Below are 14,955 nucleotides of genomic sequence, written 5' to 3'. Positions count from 1 at the left end.
TGCCTGTACAGTTTGGGGTAACACTCATGCATAAAAAAGTATTTTACCATACCACCTCTTTAGCCAACTTAGATATAAATTAAAGGTTCAGATGTGTGCACACAGGTCTTTGGTGGACAGAAAAAACAGATCCACAAGCACATACTGCCATGCTAAAAATGTTTGGTTACTGCAGATATTTTTAAAGGTGTAAATTTGGCAAAAATTAACGTGAAATCTTCTTGGTAATAGTGGGACTATAATTTTCAAGTCAAAATAGCAACTCTTTCTCTTTCTCTCTCTCTTTACACCCTACACTCTGCAGGGAAGATGCAACACATGGTATGGTTGATTCTGGCAATGCTAATGATGGTTCAAGGTGTGGAGAGCTGTCCAGATGTCTGTAAATGCTCCAGGAAATCAGGCCCAGAAAAGTCAGAGGTCAACTGTCATAAGAGGGGACTTCATGCCTTTCCCTCAAACCTGCCCCCTGATGCTTGGATCCTCAAACTAGGTGAGTACCTTGCAGTTAGTCAAATCATCCTTCAGACTCTTTTGACATTCAAGGGATGTGGTAATTTATTTGGTGTTGCTGGGCGTAACTGTGTCAATAACCATCTTGTGACTGCTGCCATAAGGTGAGAATGGCATTACAGACCTGAAGGCCAATTCTCTGAGATCGCTTCCAAAGATTGAGAGCATCAACCTGGAGCGCAATGCCATCAAATCTATCCACCCCAAGGCCTTCTCCGGTGCAAAGCAGCTGATGCTTCTCAATCTTTATGGCAACCACATCTCCAGCCTTCCGCCGAGGGGGTTTCAGGTAAAGAGTTTGGAGAGGAATCAGACTGAATGTGCAGCAGTCACAATGAAATAATATAATAATAATTTTTCCATGTCTGTAGGATCTCCTGAATCTTCGCTTTCTCATGCTGGGGCAGAACCAGCTTGGTATCCTCAAACCTGAGATGTTTGCCGGCATGAGGAACCTGTCAGATCTGGACCTTCCACTCAATGCTCTGACAATGCTTCCATCTAACGCCTTCAAACCTCTGATCGCCCTCAAAGTGTTGGACCTTTCCCTGAATCGCATCCAGAGAATTTCGCCTAAAGCATTCACTGGACTCAGACAGCTCTTGTTCCTCAACTTAGACAACAACAGGTCACAATATCAGATGCCGTTTCACATGAATGTTGCACATCTTGTGGTAGATTGACTTACTAATGCAGGAATCAGACTTGTTTACTGTGCATTATTGGCCTGTTCCCCACTTGAGAAGAAGGATCAGGTAATGCAAAGCAGAGCTGACGGAAAAAGACAATTACAGGAGGATTCAAACTCTATTGATTGTCAATGACTACCTGACTGCTATTTACAGATGTTTTTACAGATGAGGGTGTTTATTAAGCGTTCAGCATTAGCATGTAAAGCAAAGTAGCTATAGTAGTACCCAATCATTCGCATCAAAGGTCAAGCAAATTTACATAAAACGACGGTCTCATCACTTGCATATCCAAAGGTTCCTCTCAATTCAGATAACGTAAGAGTTGGAGATTATGTTAGCAGCTCCACTCTAGTGTTACCTGTATTTGGTCCAGGCAACACTACAGCACCACAAAAAAATAACCCACAAATGTGTTACACTTGGCCGAGACATTGTTTATTTCCTAAAAACATTTGCTCGTGTAATGTCAAGACCAAAAAAGAGAACTATGTTACAGTGAAACCCTGAATAATATATCAAGAAAATGATGGGTTCACTATATCTGATATTCTTTCTGAATAGAAAAAGTACCCATGTGACAGGATTTTTTAGTGTTGAATTAGGGGTTGTTTGTAGATTTCGTTTTGCTAGGCAAGCAAATGTATCAAAATTTTGACGGTAAGCCGGCCCTAAAAGTCTTTGATTAGTCCAGATTAACCTGCAAAAGCTTGAGTCTGAGGACCTCCAGCAGGTTAAATTCATTTGTTTATAGCTTCTCCCAACATCTTTACTGCAGAAATGAAAATCTGTTAAACACTGAAGCCTTCACAGTTGATGAACTCAAAATCACAGTCAGAAAAAATGCCAATTTAGACCAATTCCAAGGGATTGACAGGAGGCTACAATGACGTCACTTAAATGAACAGATAAAGCCAGCAATGTTCCATGTCCTATGTCTGAAAGGGGCTTTTGTCTGTGACTGAAGGACAAGATGCACAAATGAGAATTTTGTGTATTAGTATATTTGATATGTCACTTATACAACAGAAAAGTCTTCAGTGATGATGAGCGTTGGAGCGGGGTTGTCAGGTTTGTCCTATAGTATATATAGGCCAATGTGGTCATAATCTCTCTACATATTTTTTTTTTCATAGTTATGGTACAAGGACTGCGTCACTCTACTCTACCATGCAGGACAAACTGCTTACGTCCATGTTGTCAGTTTGGATCATCAGTTCAGTAATGTTGGGTTTAGTCAGCACGACATCAAGTATGTCCCCAGCAAGTGCATGCTTAAGGCCTCTTTTACTATCTTCTCAGTTTGCTGAAAATAGATTTTTTTTTTTGTCATTACCAGGAACTAACGTTTGTGCAAAATGGGAAAGAAATCTATAACTAATCAGGTACATGCTGTAAGTGTAGGATGAGATTCAGTTTTGTAAGATGTTTCTTGAGAGGATGAGCTATGATAGAAAACTGAGGAGCAGATAGGGGTTAGAAATAGTTTGTATACTATCAATAAATGTGGATCACCTGTGGATGTGGTATCCATAAAGACTAAAAAGATTATTCCTACTTTGTAATAGATTTTACAATGTGCTTATAGTGATCAAGAGATTCTGATTGTCTCCCCACATCCAGTCTGAAGACCATTCCCGCTGGAGCGTTCAAGCCTCTGCGATCTCTGGAGATGTTGGTTCTAGACAACAACCTGGTGTCTTCGCTAACCCTGTCAGCTTTGGATGGTCTGGGCAATTTGCAGGTATCATTGTATGTTGTCCTGGAATTTGGCTGAGTCATATGCTCACTGAGATATATTGTATTAAATTTTCTCTGTTTATATAAGTCCTCTTAATACAAGAAATATATATGTGCTGAATGTGGGACCAGGAACTCTACCTGAGGAACAATGAGCTGCTGCACCTGCCATCTGATGTGTTCAGCCACATGCCAAAGCTTTCTCAGCTGGCACTCAGTGGGAACCGCCTGAAGACAATGGATGGAAACATGTTCGCCCATATGCCCGGTAAGACGACCTGCCTTTTAACGGTCCCATTTCCACAGGAAGAAATGAGGGTCTCATTACAGTAGTGGTTGAGGTAACTGTACTGTATAGAGATGGAAGCAAGATTCACTTTTAGTTATAATCTTTTCTTTTCTTGTTCTTAGAATTGAGGAAACTGTACCTCCATGACAATCCTTGGCAGTGTGACTGTAACATTATCCCCTTGGTGCGTTGGATGGGACAGACAAAGGCCACTTTGTCGCCTCGGGATGCCCTGAAGTGCGTGAGTCCTCCAGAGCTCCGAAACAAGAGCCTGGGCAACCTCGAAGCTGGAAAGCTGCCCTGTCGCGCCTAGCATCAGGTAAACTGGATGAAGGATACAGCGTGGACTCGGACCCGTGGAGATTCAGATGATGGACTTTTCGTCACAGCAGTTTTTATTCTATAGATTGGGCTAATGTTTGTACAAAGCCCATGTGTCTTGTGTGATTTCTCCAAACTGCAACATGACCAATATATTGCACAACAGTGTGTTTTCAAGAGCAGCATAATTATGTTTTCAGCTATAAGTCTTACATAAAAAATATTACCTTTGAAAAACTTTGAGTTGACCGCCATTTTTAATTTTTTTTAAACAAGCTCTGTGGTTGTAATTTCAGCCTGTACTAGTGCATGAAACCCTTCAAGTGCAGTTAAAGCATAACAATTACTAAACCTGCAGCCATGAGGTTTTTACTGGAGAGAAAGATATGTACATTATCAATGTATTTTCCACCAGCAACGAACAAGTGTTGTTGCTTATCTCCAAACCAACACTGAGATTAATATTATAATCTTATATTGCTTGTCATGAGGACACTATGCAGGTTTGGAAAGTGATGGATTACATGTAATGGGATCACAATAATCCGATTACAGGAAACGGTTTCTTTAATCTTTTGCGGTTAATGTAGAATTTTAAAAAGCAAGGCGTTTGGATAGTATATTGATAGACTGTCAGGATTCTGCGCAGCATAAAGAAAAAGTGAAGATAACTGGAGTAAAATAATAGAATTTGTAATCTCTACATACGCTTAAAGTGAAATGAGTCAGGTGATGCAGCAGTAGCTCGCTGCGTGACCAGAAGTATATAGATGCTGGGCGGCCTCTAGGCTTCTGGTGTCTGGCTTTCTCACAAATACCTGTTGGTAGAAATTTGCTCCCATTCAGTCATAAATGCATTAAATCCATCACTGACGCTGACTGATGATTGAATGTTGGGTGGTGTTGCGGTCAGGGCTCCGTACAGATCAACCAAATTCTTTCACAAAAACACCAGTGTCCATATACTTCTAGCCATAAAGTGAATAAAGGGGCTTACACTGTGGAAACAGCCTGTCCTACGGTGTCTACTTCCACAGTATATCTTCCCGCTACATCACACTTCCCACTATGATTTGCTGCAACTTTTCCCATCCCCACTGCTGTCAGATTCACACACTCTTCAGGTTCCATCCACAGGCAGAGGCGAGGATAGTTAGATCAGTTTATGGAGGGAATCGTGCAGAGATGCGGAGGATAGGAAAAGTATGACGGGGAGGTTGGTGGGGTTGCGATAGGAGCTCGAGGGGGGTGTTAACTGAGCATGATATCCTGCCCTAAGCTTTCTGTAATTGACAAGGTGACTCCCATCGACCTCCTCGCACAATGACTTTGACACGAAAACGCCAGCGTCTCCCACTCCAGCGGGGGAGATAATCGCCATAATTTCCACCTGCATTAAACCTGCTATTATAGGAGAAAGCCTAAGAACAATATAATAGCCGGGCTTTGTTCTGAGCTGCAGCTTCTTTTGCCTCCGTTGTTGGTGGCTCCTGCATACTACACAGCAAAGTCAAAAAGATTTTTCTCCCTCTCCTCCCATCCTCTCTTTTTGGTGTGTTGCTTTTAATAGGCTGGTGCTAAACCTATCATCTTAAAGAGGGCTCACTTTGACCGTTGAGACCGAACAACAACGTCTCAGCAGTTCGCAAAATGGAAATATTTCACGCTTATCAGCTTTCCTGATGATCTGATTTGAGAGGGGAGTGTGAAATTATAGCAGGAAACACGCTGCTTGAGTGTGTTATGTGGAAATATTCATATACAGAAAGTAAAGTGCATTTGACAGGTCTTGCAGTCATGGTTGTGTTTCTTTTCTTTGTACAAGATGACACTGTTTAACATGTTTTTGTGCCCTGAGTGTTCAAGATTCCTTGTTAACTGCTTAATGCAGTAAATAATGTATGATGATAGTGTGCTTTGGAACAATATTACATATTACAAACGGGCTCTCTGTGTTGTTTTTTTTTTAATTATTCAGGCTGTTGTGTTTTGTGTACAGGCGATGAAACATCCTTCCAGGCTGTGTAAGCCTTCAGATTCATATGAAATACCCAACAAAGTGTTTTTCACTTGATGTTTCAGGTTTAAGTTGGATGGTTATATTTGATTGACAAACTATTGACAACTATCTGCTATCATTTTTATACTGAGGGTTATTGGTTTACTGAGAATTTTGCAAGCAATAATAATAATAAAGCATTTAAATATGTGTCATTACGAGGTCCTGAAACATTCTCCCTCCATCCATCCTTTTTCTTTATCCTCACCATGTTTTTGGACTGTAGGAGGAAGTCTGAGAACCCGAAGAGAACCCATGCTGCACGGGGAGAACATACAAACTCCACTTTGCGTCATAACCGGGACGCAAACCGCACCGAACAGCCCCCCCAAAAATTCAGTACGATTTCAATTCCACAAATGGTGCAGCGAAGTGACTTTTTTTTACTGCTAATATCTCACTGACACAGAGTTCTAATTAAACAAAGCATGAGATGTGCAGCTAAATGGGCTTACCTCCCTTTCTACCTAAAAATTTGGTTTAACCAGAGGGATTCATTTATTTGTGCTAACAAGGGAAATGCCTTCATTCTGCATTCCCATTTCTCAGATTGTTCCCTGGATGAAGCAGTAGACTGGGAGGCCTGGGACCATTTTGGCTCAGTTAGACTTTTAAACACACGGCACAGCGGAGAAAACACAGCAGACACTGATTCATACCAACAGGGATATAATTACTGACCGGTACATTTCTCTCTTATACACAAAATGTGCTTTGTAAGGTGAGAAGCAATATGAAACTGATGAGAATCCAAATGAGGATAAAACACAATCACATGTGGATTTATTTATGATTTGTCAGACTCCTTAACATGCTACATTTGCCAAATGCATTGTGGTTTATGTTTGTACGTCGGCTGTGTCCAACCACAAAAATATCTCCTCAGATGCTCAGTGGAACAAATAACTGGGACACTCAGTGGGACCTTTGTGGGACGAAACAGCCTTCTTCTTGACCCAGAAAAAAAAGCTGCTTACAAGGCTCATTTTTGTGGTATTTTGGCATCAAATTAAACACCTAAACATTTTCTTAAAGCCTTTTCTTAAAACTGTTATTTATCCTCTGATGGCTGAATAATCGTGACCTGTATGATCACAACCTTCTATCCACTCTTAAACTAATTAAGTAGTGCATTTGTTTAACCAGAGTAGCTCCACTGGGTCTTACGTGCCTTAATAAGGGCAACCTGAGCCGTGGTGACTAAAGACCAATTTAGAAAAGGGGGTCTTAAATCAATGATGCAGAGGTGGAGCTATCCTGTGACTGTCCACAGCATCTAAACAGGTCAGTGCCAGCAGAAACCTGAATTTTCTGGCCTTATTTTGCTGTTATTTCATCATGAAAGTTGTGTCCTGGTGTTTCAGGTCAGCCTTTAATTCCCCTGCAAATATTAAGACAGCACTGATAATGTATGGATGTATGTGCTGTATGTCTGCATGCATGGGTGGTCCTGTTCCCTTTAAAAAACACAACACGTTGGAAAAAGTGCAAATGTTTCTGAAAAAGACTAGATCTGTGTTTCCCTACACACACCTTAAGTGTAATCATTTTTTTTGAATATCAAACGAGCAGAGTAATTCTGGCATCATGGTTAGAGGAAAAGGTCAAAAGCACTGATCTGAAGAGGGACAAAGACAAGGAAGAAATGATGGGGACTGTCCAATGGAGGAGAATAGAGAAAAAGCTTGAGGAGGATGAGTTTCAAGCATCAGCCCACCTCCCAGAGTCGAGGTGAGTCTTTATCGGAAAGAGAGGAGTAGGTGGACGAGGATTAAGAAGGGGTCGAAAGGTGGTGAATAGCTTTCCCGGTGTTAAAGGCAGAGAATGGGATTTGAAGTGAAAAGCGGTTATTTCTGGCAGCAGAGATAGTGGAGGAATTTGTGGATAAACCCAGGGCTTAACATTGCTATTTATCAGTGACATTAACTCCTAATAAAAAGACATAACCTAGACATAGGTTCAATTTCCTGATGTACAAAACAGTGTTGCCCCTGATCCGAGTTATTTATTACATAGTGTCTGCCAATACAGATTTTCCATGCAATACCATATTTCTAGATAATACACACTTAAAGTACATTAAAATTTAAACCCCTCCAATGTATATGATTGACAACTAAATAGCTCTGCAATGCATTTAGGAAAAAATCGCATTTCTGCATTCAGTGTGTTCCTTAATGTTGTGTAGGCGGTCATTGACCTTGTTGTAAAGCTCCAGTAAGGCACTGTCAGAACTGTAGTAATGAGAGAGTACGGTGTACTGTCACTCCACAAGCTCCACAAGACGGCAAAATCCCTCAGTCTGTATATTCTTTTTTTCTTCTTGTAAATTAGCTGTAGTACCTGGTTGCCCCACCAGATGGAGCATCTTACAGGTAAATGCTATAGCGACTCATGGAGGTGGTCACTTGGACGATGGAGGGATCCTTGCTGGCCAGAAGAGATGACTGTAATGGTTTAACCAGCAACGGGCACCATGACAAAAACCTCTGTGACCATAATGGTCTCCAGCGTCTTTGTCTTACAAGACTAATATTATTGTGATTTGAAAAAATTGTGTGCTGTGCGTATGTCCACATAACCCTAACACTTACAGTTTTCCAACTGATTGGGACAAAACGAAACTAAAAAAGCGGGTTGCTAAACAAAACTGGGATCTGACAGATACCGAAAAAGCACAAAGAACTTAATGTAACTGCAAAGACAAGTGATTAGCACAGTTGTTATGAGTGCCTCCTTTAAAGTCTTTTCCTTTCAGCTTTTCCTCTCAGGGTTCGCCACAGCGAATCATCTGCTTCCATCTAACCCTATCCCCTGCATCTTCTTCTCTCACACCAACTAACTCCATGTCCTCTTTCACTACATCCATAAACCTCCTCTTTGGTCTTCCTCTAGGCCTCCTGTCTGGCAGTTCAAATTTCAGCATCCCTCTGTCCTTTAAAATACACTCCTATTTCTTCATTCTGGCGATAAAGCATAGCAGCTTTAAAGTGAGTCTTTTTAATATTTGCTGGACATCAGCGACCGAGGAATGACAACAACTGAATAATTGCACATACTAAACTGTCCTGTAACAGTACTAAAGGTAGCGTAGAATCATGAAGTCAGCACACTTAACACCAACCACATACATTAAATTACACCAGGGTCGGTTTTATTTCTTATGAATTATACTTATTTTGCTTTTTTCCATCTTGTGGGCTGTACTTAGTTTTCTATTGATTATAGTACTAGTAAAGCGTTACTAAATAATGTATACATCAACCTGTCCAGCGGCAGAGAAAACGACTTTGCAACAAAGTGTGAGATGTGTCACGCTGAGCGACCTGTCAGAATGAAGAGACGTGCACGCAGCGGTGAACGTCTGGTCAGGGATTCCAGCGCAGTGTGGTTTAGCACAGTCCCGCTGCTGTGGCACTGCTACAGTCAATCACTGTAGTCTGTGTTTGCTTGCAGCTCCCAGCCTGCATGCCTTTGGGTTGAGCCTCGTAGGAAAACACATTGGAGTTGAAATCAGGGGCTCTTACGTGATCGTACTTCACATGTCTGTCTGGATAAGAGGGCAAAATAAAAAAAAGCCTGCAAGTGCTACTGATTTACTCAGCTTTAGACTTTAGTCCATGGACTGAAAATGTCTATAAACATTAATGTGCTTGATTTGAGGTTTTTTAATTTCATAAATGCAAGATATATCATTAAGATTTGAAATTAAGACCTCATTCCAAAAATACACCCCAAAACATAAGGAATTTGATTTAGTTCAGTGTTTGGTGAATGTTCCAATGATTCTGTCTGTTTTTAGAGTTTCTGACAAATGGTGTAATTGTGGTGATTTTTTTTAATGATAACACCCACTTAAAGAAACCACCAGAGTGTTTGGGATTCAGAGGGGTACCTGAGTGAAATATATCTCAAGCAACAACCTATGATAAAGTTTTTTGGTATATTAGGATTGCATCTAAGAACTATTTTGACTGTTGAACAATCTATTATTAAAAGGAATAATCAGCTATTCAGATTATGCATTCACAATTAATAAGTGGCTCTTATGACAACTAGATATCTCTGCAATGCATTAAGGAAATAACCGCTTTTCTGCATCCAAGCTGTTCCGTCCTCCAAAGGATGGCAAAATCCTGTATTCTAAACATGCAAGTCAGAATGTGTGTTGTAGATTAGCTGTAGTGCCTGGTTGTGCCATCAGGTGGAGCATTTTACTCTTAAATACTATAGAACCATTGGGGGTGGGAGGGATTACTTGGACTATGGGTGGTTCCGTGTTGGCCAGCAGAGATTATTGTGAGGGTTAATCTAGCAGAGAGAGCCATGACAAAGACTTTTGAGATGCATAATGTTCTCCAAAGCTCATGTGTTTAAGTCAAACCAGGATTGATAAAGATGGAGTTCCTCTATCCCAATGGGGCATCTAACAAAGTTACCTTTGTGGCCAAAATTATGTGTCTGTTGACTGAGACAGTAATCCCAACACCACTCAGGTAAAATAATGTTTTGATTGCACCAATTCCACTCTTTGAAATTAGATCAGGACACCACTGATTCTCAGTTCCTCCTGTGTTCTTTCAGTTCTTCTGCAAAAACACTCGTGATGACTTCACCAACTAATCGACAACTACATTTGCAACTAATTTGGTCATCAGTTTTTGTTTGTTCATTGCACACCTAAGGTATAATGTGAACTTTTTAGCATACTGATGTTTGCTAATTAGCACTAATTAGGACAGCTGACAGACTGACATCACCATCTCTTGCCAGTGGTAGTAGTGCTAGCTCGGCAAAAAACAATAATATTAAATGTTTTCTTTTTTGCAACAACACAAATTAGGTTTAAGAGACAGAGAATATAATGATATACATTTCGAATCAATTAAAATGAGAAAAGGGAAGTGTTTGTTTCATCACCCACAGCTCGGTATGAATCAGTGTGTCAGGGCTGGCTGTGCTGCAGGAGTCTTGGATGTAATTAGAGGAAGAGGTAAAATATCTGATGTTGCTCTCGCCCGTGTGTCCTTGGACAAAGTCAGTCCACATTAATCAGTGATACACATAGATCCTGCTGTACCACAGGCTGTGTACATACATTCAGTCTACTGATTGTGAGCAGCGTAGTACACAAACACAGTCTCTCTTACAGCGTGCAGTGACAACAAACAACAAAGTGACAGATGATTTTGAGCGCGCTCAACTTGAAAAACGCTGCCATCTCAACACCACCACCACTCCTTCCAGTTGTTGCCATGGTAACCCCTTCTTATGTCATATTCCCGCAGATGTGTACATGCTGTCTTTATGTGTTTCCCACCAAGCTGGTAGTCACGTGCTTAACTGCTAATGCACGACAACAAGAAAATCCTTGTATCAAGGACGTCAGACACGGCACACTTCCTCACCAATGCAGGTTGGTGTTGCTGGGCTTCAACCTGCTTCAGCTCGCACACGTGCTTCAATTCTGTAGAGCTGCTTTTGGGTATTTCCCATTTTCAAGAAACTAGGCAGCAGACACAAAACTCAATTATCACCGCCACACAGCAGTCGCAAAGTGTTGCACTCACACACAACCTCACCAGTGACTTTCACCTATGCACACACAGCAGTTCACACCTTTGACAGCAGCAGCATTACACCTGCTGGATGCTGACAGAAGCTGTGGAGGCTGCGGGGAAAACTCATAAGAGGCAATAAACAAAGTAACTCGATCAGAGGGAAGCTGCAGATGTCCAGGATTCAATTTGTGGACATCGTTTGAAGGTATGTGGGCACTAACAGGGGCTGTGGTGAGGCATGCATGGAGGGTGATTTCACCACCACCTGGTATTGGAATAACACTGAGGTCAGGGAGCTGGAAAACACCAGCAGGTCTCAAACCGCTATTGAAGATCTCTGCTGACATCAGGTAGTTCACTCTTCTGCTTCTTGAGGCCAGTGATGTCAATGTATCTAGAGCTGTCATGGTAAAGAGTGAAAAGGTCACAAGCTTTAAATGGAGAATTCCTCCAGGTCGTCTGTTGTGTCCCCTTGAACTGCACATTTTCTTCAGTTTGTATTTATAAAGGTTGTTTTTCAGTTCCACACTGCAGAAGTCAGGAGATCACATTAACTTCCTTCCTCCTGAACAAAATCAACCAGATTTCAGAGTTAAATGATGTAATAAGTTTAAATGTTGAGGTTTGGTTAAATTTTAGCAACTGATGTCCAACTTGCATGACTTCAGAAACCCCGTAATCACTCTGTGGATTAACAATAAGAATGTTTTTTTCTGCCTAGACATCTCAAGTCAATATTCAAGCAGCCAAGAAAGCAAATCAAATCAAGACCATGATGTATATATGATGCTGCCCAAGACAGTTATGACTACCCCCAGATGCTACCAGGTTGAGATGGCGGCACCTGATGCCACAATATTTTGCCTTCACTTTGTACTTTTATACAGTTGGAGGAAGTAGTGACATATCATCAAGCCTATCAAGTCTCGTCATCTAGCCAAAGTGCTTTCCAGTTGAGAAATAAGACATTTCAAATTTACTCATCAAGTTTGAATGGTCAAGTTAAGATTCTATAATTCTATTCATTGTGTAAATTAACTTAATAACTGACTAACTTAAATGTTAAAGTTAAGAACCTAAATAGTTTAACAGATTACCTAATGTAAAAACCTTCCAACACCATGTCCAAAGCTTTCCTATGAGCAAACATGTTGGTGAGAGTGGAGAGGAGGGAACCCCTTAAAGCAGGAAGAGACCTCCAGCAGAACCAGGCTCAGAGAGGGCGGCCATCTGCCCCGACTGGTTGGGGAGAGGGTGAACGGGAGAGACAACAGACAGTAAAGAAGAGAACATAAACACTAGACAGATCGGTGGGGCCAGTAGTTGCAGATCAGTGCAGCTCCAAAGAGGTCCGAAGACAGAGGATGTGGAGGACATTGGACAAACTACAGATGAGAGAGGACACAAAGTTAGTAATATCCAGTCGTGCATATAAATGTACGGTGGATAAGAATCACAGTAAATTTGAGTGTAACCACATGTAAAGACGATTATATGAACAGGACTGCCAAGGTAAAGCACATTGACAAGATTGGAAAAAAAGGTGAAAATATCAAATCAGACTAAATGGGGAAATTTAGCAAAATCAGGCAACCGATTAATACATGACACTATATACAGTCTACTATTCTGAGTGATAGGTGGCTAATTAAACAACAAAAACCTATGAATCGGTTATCAGTTTGACATAAGGTTAGCTAACAATCTCTGTTAAAACGAACCACTGTTTCCTGTTAGTCTGAAACCTGAGCTCAACCAACCCTCCTTACTTCCATTTTCTCCCTGTGTGTGGTCTCAAAGACATCATTTTAAAAACGAACCATTTTTACACCCTGTAAAACTGCTAATCTGTCTGTTTTATTGTTCTCACTCCAGCATATGTTGGCTGACATACAGCTACGCCACTCACCACGACTGATATTCACTCACAGCACTTTTATTTGACAGCCTAATTGCGTCGACAAAAATATATGAAATCAGCACCAACATGCTCTTTTGAGACATTATTTTTTATTTTTAGTCTCTGTGGTATGTGACCTTCCCTCTGTTGTTGTTCATAAATAGTTTCTTTCGTGTTCGCTTAACATCTGCATTAATGCTCTGAAAACCATTTCCCTTGGGGCTCGGTTTTAATGACCGGAACAACAAAAACATGAATTAATGATCTTTAATGAGAAAGGGTGCTTCCTGTCGCGAGGCACCCTTGCTCAAACGGCAATGCCCTGCACCATGCTGTTATTTTCCACCCTGAGGTAGCTGCAACCATATGCTCTGCTATTCGGAAAGGCAAAAGTAGACTAATAAAATTCTCACTGACTCTTCAAGGGCACCTCAAAGTTTTATCATTCACTTCACCTGCGCTTTACTGCTGAAGCTACTTGGAGTTATTGAGAGAAGGCAGGAAAACACACCGAATCAAGCAGGTTCGTTACAGATTTACCGCAGCTTTTTAATTCTAGCAAACATGTTGCTTCACACTGGAGCAGACAGCAGTGAAGGGCAGGGTGAAGGCCCTCAGCTGTCCACACTTAGAAACATATGCTTGATACACAGAAACACGCGGTAGATGGTGGAAAAAGGCTGTTTCCTCCATGTTAACACAAATTACTACAAGTTCTATGACAAATTAATTCCAAAAGTGTCAGATGTTGCCTTGTATATTCATAACAGAGTGTTTTTGTGACTTGTGAGGCAACATTTACCTTTAAAATATGCAAAAACACACAGCAAGTAGTGTTTCGTTCTGTGATTTTTGCATGGATAAAATAATTTTGAAAACAAAGCAGCTGCACAAAGCCCTTCAGACAACAAACTGGACTTTCCTCCCTGTGTTTGGCTTCTAGATAAATAATGGAATATTTCTGCTCCCACACAGAAGCATTAAATATTAAATGAGCAAAAAAAGAAGCCGTTAAATGGGACTCTGTGCTGCACATTTGACATGACTGCCTACAGCAGCCGCGGCAAACTGGTACAGTGTGGGAGAGAAGAATCGGAAAGAAAAGGGAAGCTGACAGGCTACATCTGAATTCACTGAGCTTCGGTCACCGGCCAGAGTGCAGCGAGACAGCTGCCAATTAGCTTCGTAACCTTCTTGGAAGTGGTAGCTGGGTTGATTTCCAGCAGTTGGGGAAATGTAGTGTAAGTATTTCTCATTATGCAGTAAGTGGAAGTCAAGTTGATTCTTGGAAAGTAAAACAGGCCGACATGACACTCATTTGGTTAGTGTTCTAAAGCAGCTTACAATAAGTGTATTTATCTCCAATTGAAGAAAACTGAGATGTCATGTAAAGGTGCTTGTGGGTCTCTTTCCAATAAATGATCGAGCACATCAACAGTATGCAAAAGTACACATATAGCCATTTATTCAGTGATTCAAGGAATTCCCATGCCTACCTCAGAAACCCACTGGATATGAAACTGATATTGTTGGTTATTTGCATTTATCCTCTAGCAACAAACATTCCTAAGGAAATTCAAGAAACATTTAACTGTACATTATTTTTAAGATTTAGGTGAGATGTAAATTGTCGTTTTAAGACAAAAAATACAAATGAGCAAAACAATACATGGCTAGAAAGGTTAAAAGCTTCACTTCACATTTACATGATTACATAAATAATAAACTTACAGAAGAACATGCTTGATAATTTCCATAAACAGCCAGAAAAGAAAATATCATCCAACACTAGGTGGGTTTTTGTGCTTGTTGGGGTGCTGCCTTTTAAAAATATTTCTCAATTGTTCATAAGCGTGTAGCTCAATTCAGTTCAACTTTACTTC

The 14,955-nt window shown here is 40.8% G+C and overlaps 1 protein-coding gene across 1 annotated transcript; it reads left to right on the top strand.

Moving 5' to 3' along the window:
- Positions 1-348: 348 nt before the first annotated feature.
- LOC103362505 (leucine-rich repeat-containing protein 15) lies at positions 349-3,789 on the top strand. The gene is made up of 6 exons (XM_008288877.1): positions 349-493; positions 618-802; positions 885-1,141; positions 2,826-2,946; positions 3,075-3,210; positions 3,354-3,789. Exons 1-6 carry the CDS (start codon positions 349-351, stop codon positions 3,542-3,544), a joined length of 1,035 nt encoding a protein of 344 aa, XP_008287099.1. The 3' UTR covers positions 3,545-3,789.
- The last annotated feature ends 11,166 nt before the right edge of the window (positions 3,790-14,955 follow it).

Source organism: Stegastes partitus, unplaced genomic scaffold, assembly GCF_000690725.1.
Source record: "Stegastes partitus isolate 25-593 unplaced genomic scaffold, Stegastes_partitus-1.0.2 Scaffold578, whole genome shotgun sequence".
NCBI lineage: Eukaryota > Metazoa > Chordata > Actinopteri > Pomacentridae > Stegastes > Stegastes partitus.
Note: the sequence above shows the minus strand (reverse complement) of the source record. Positions and strands in the feature narration are given on the sequence as shown.

Bases quoted from the DNA above. Each gene is read 5' to 3' on its own strand.
- LOC103362505 (XM_008288877.1), top strand. From the start codon at position 349: ATGGTTCAAGGTGTGGAGAGCTGTCCAGATGTCTGTAAATGCTCCAGG. The intron at 494-617 runs GTGAGTACCTTG...TGCTGCCATAAG, and splicing joins TGCTTGGATCCTCAAACTAG to GTGAGAATGGCATTACAGAC. The intron at 803-884 runs GTAAAGAGTTTG...CCATGTCTGTAG, and splicing joins TTCCGCCGAGGGGGTTTCAG to GATCTCCTGAATCTTCGCTT.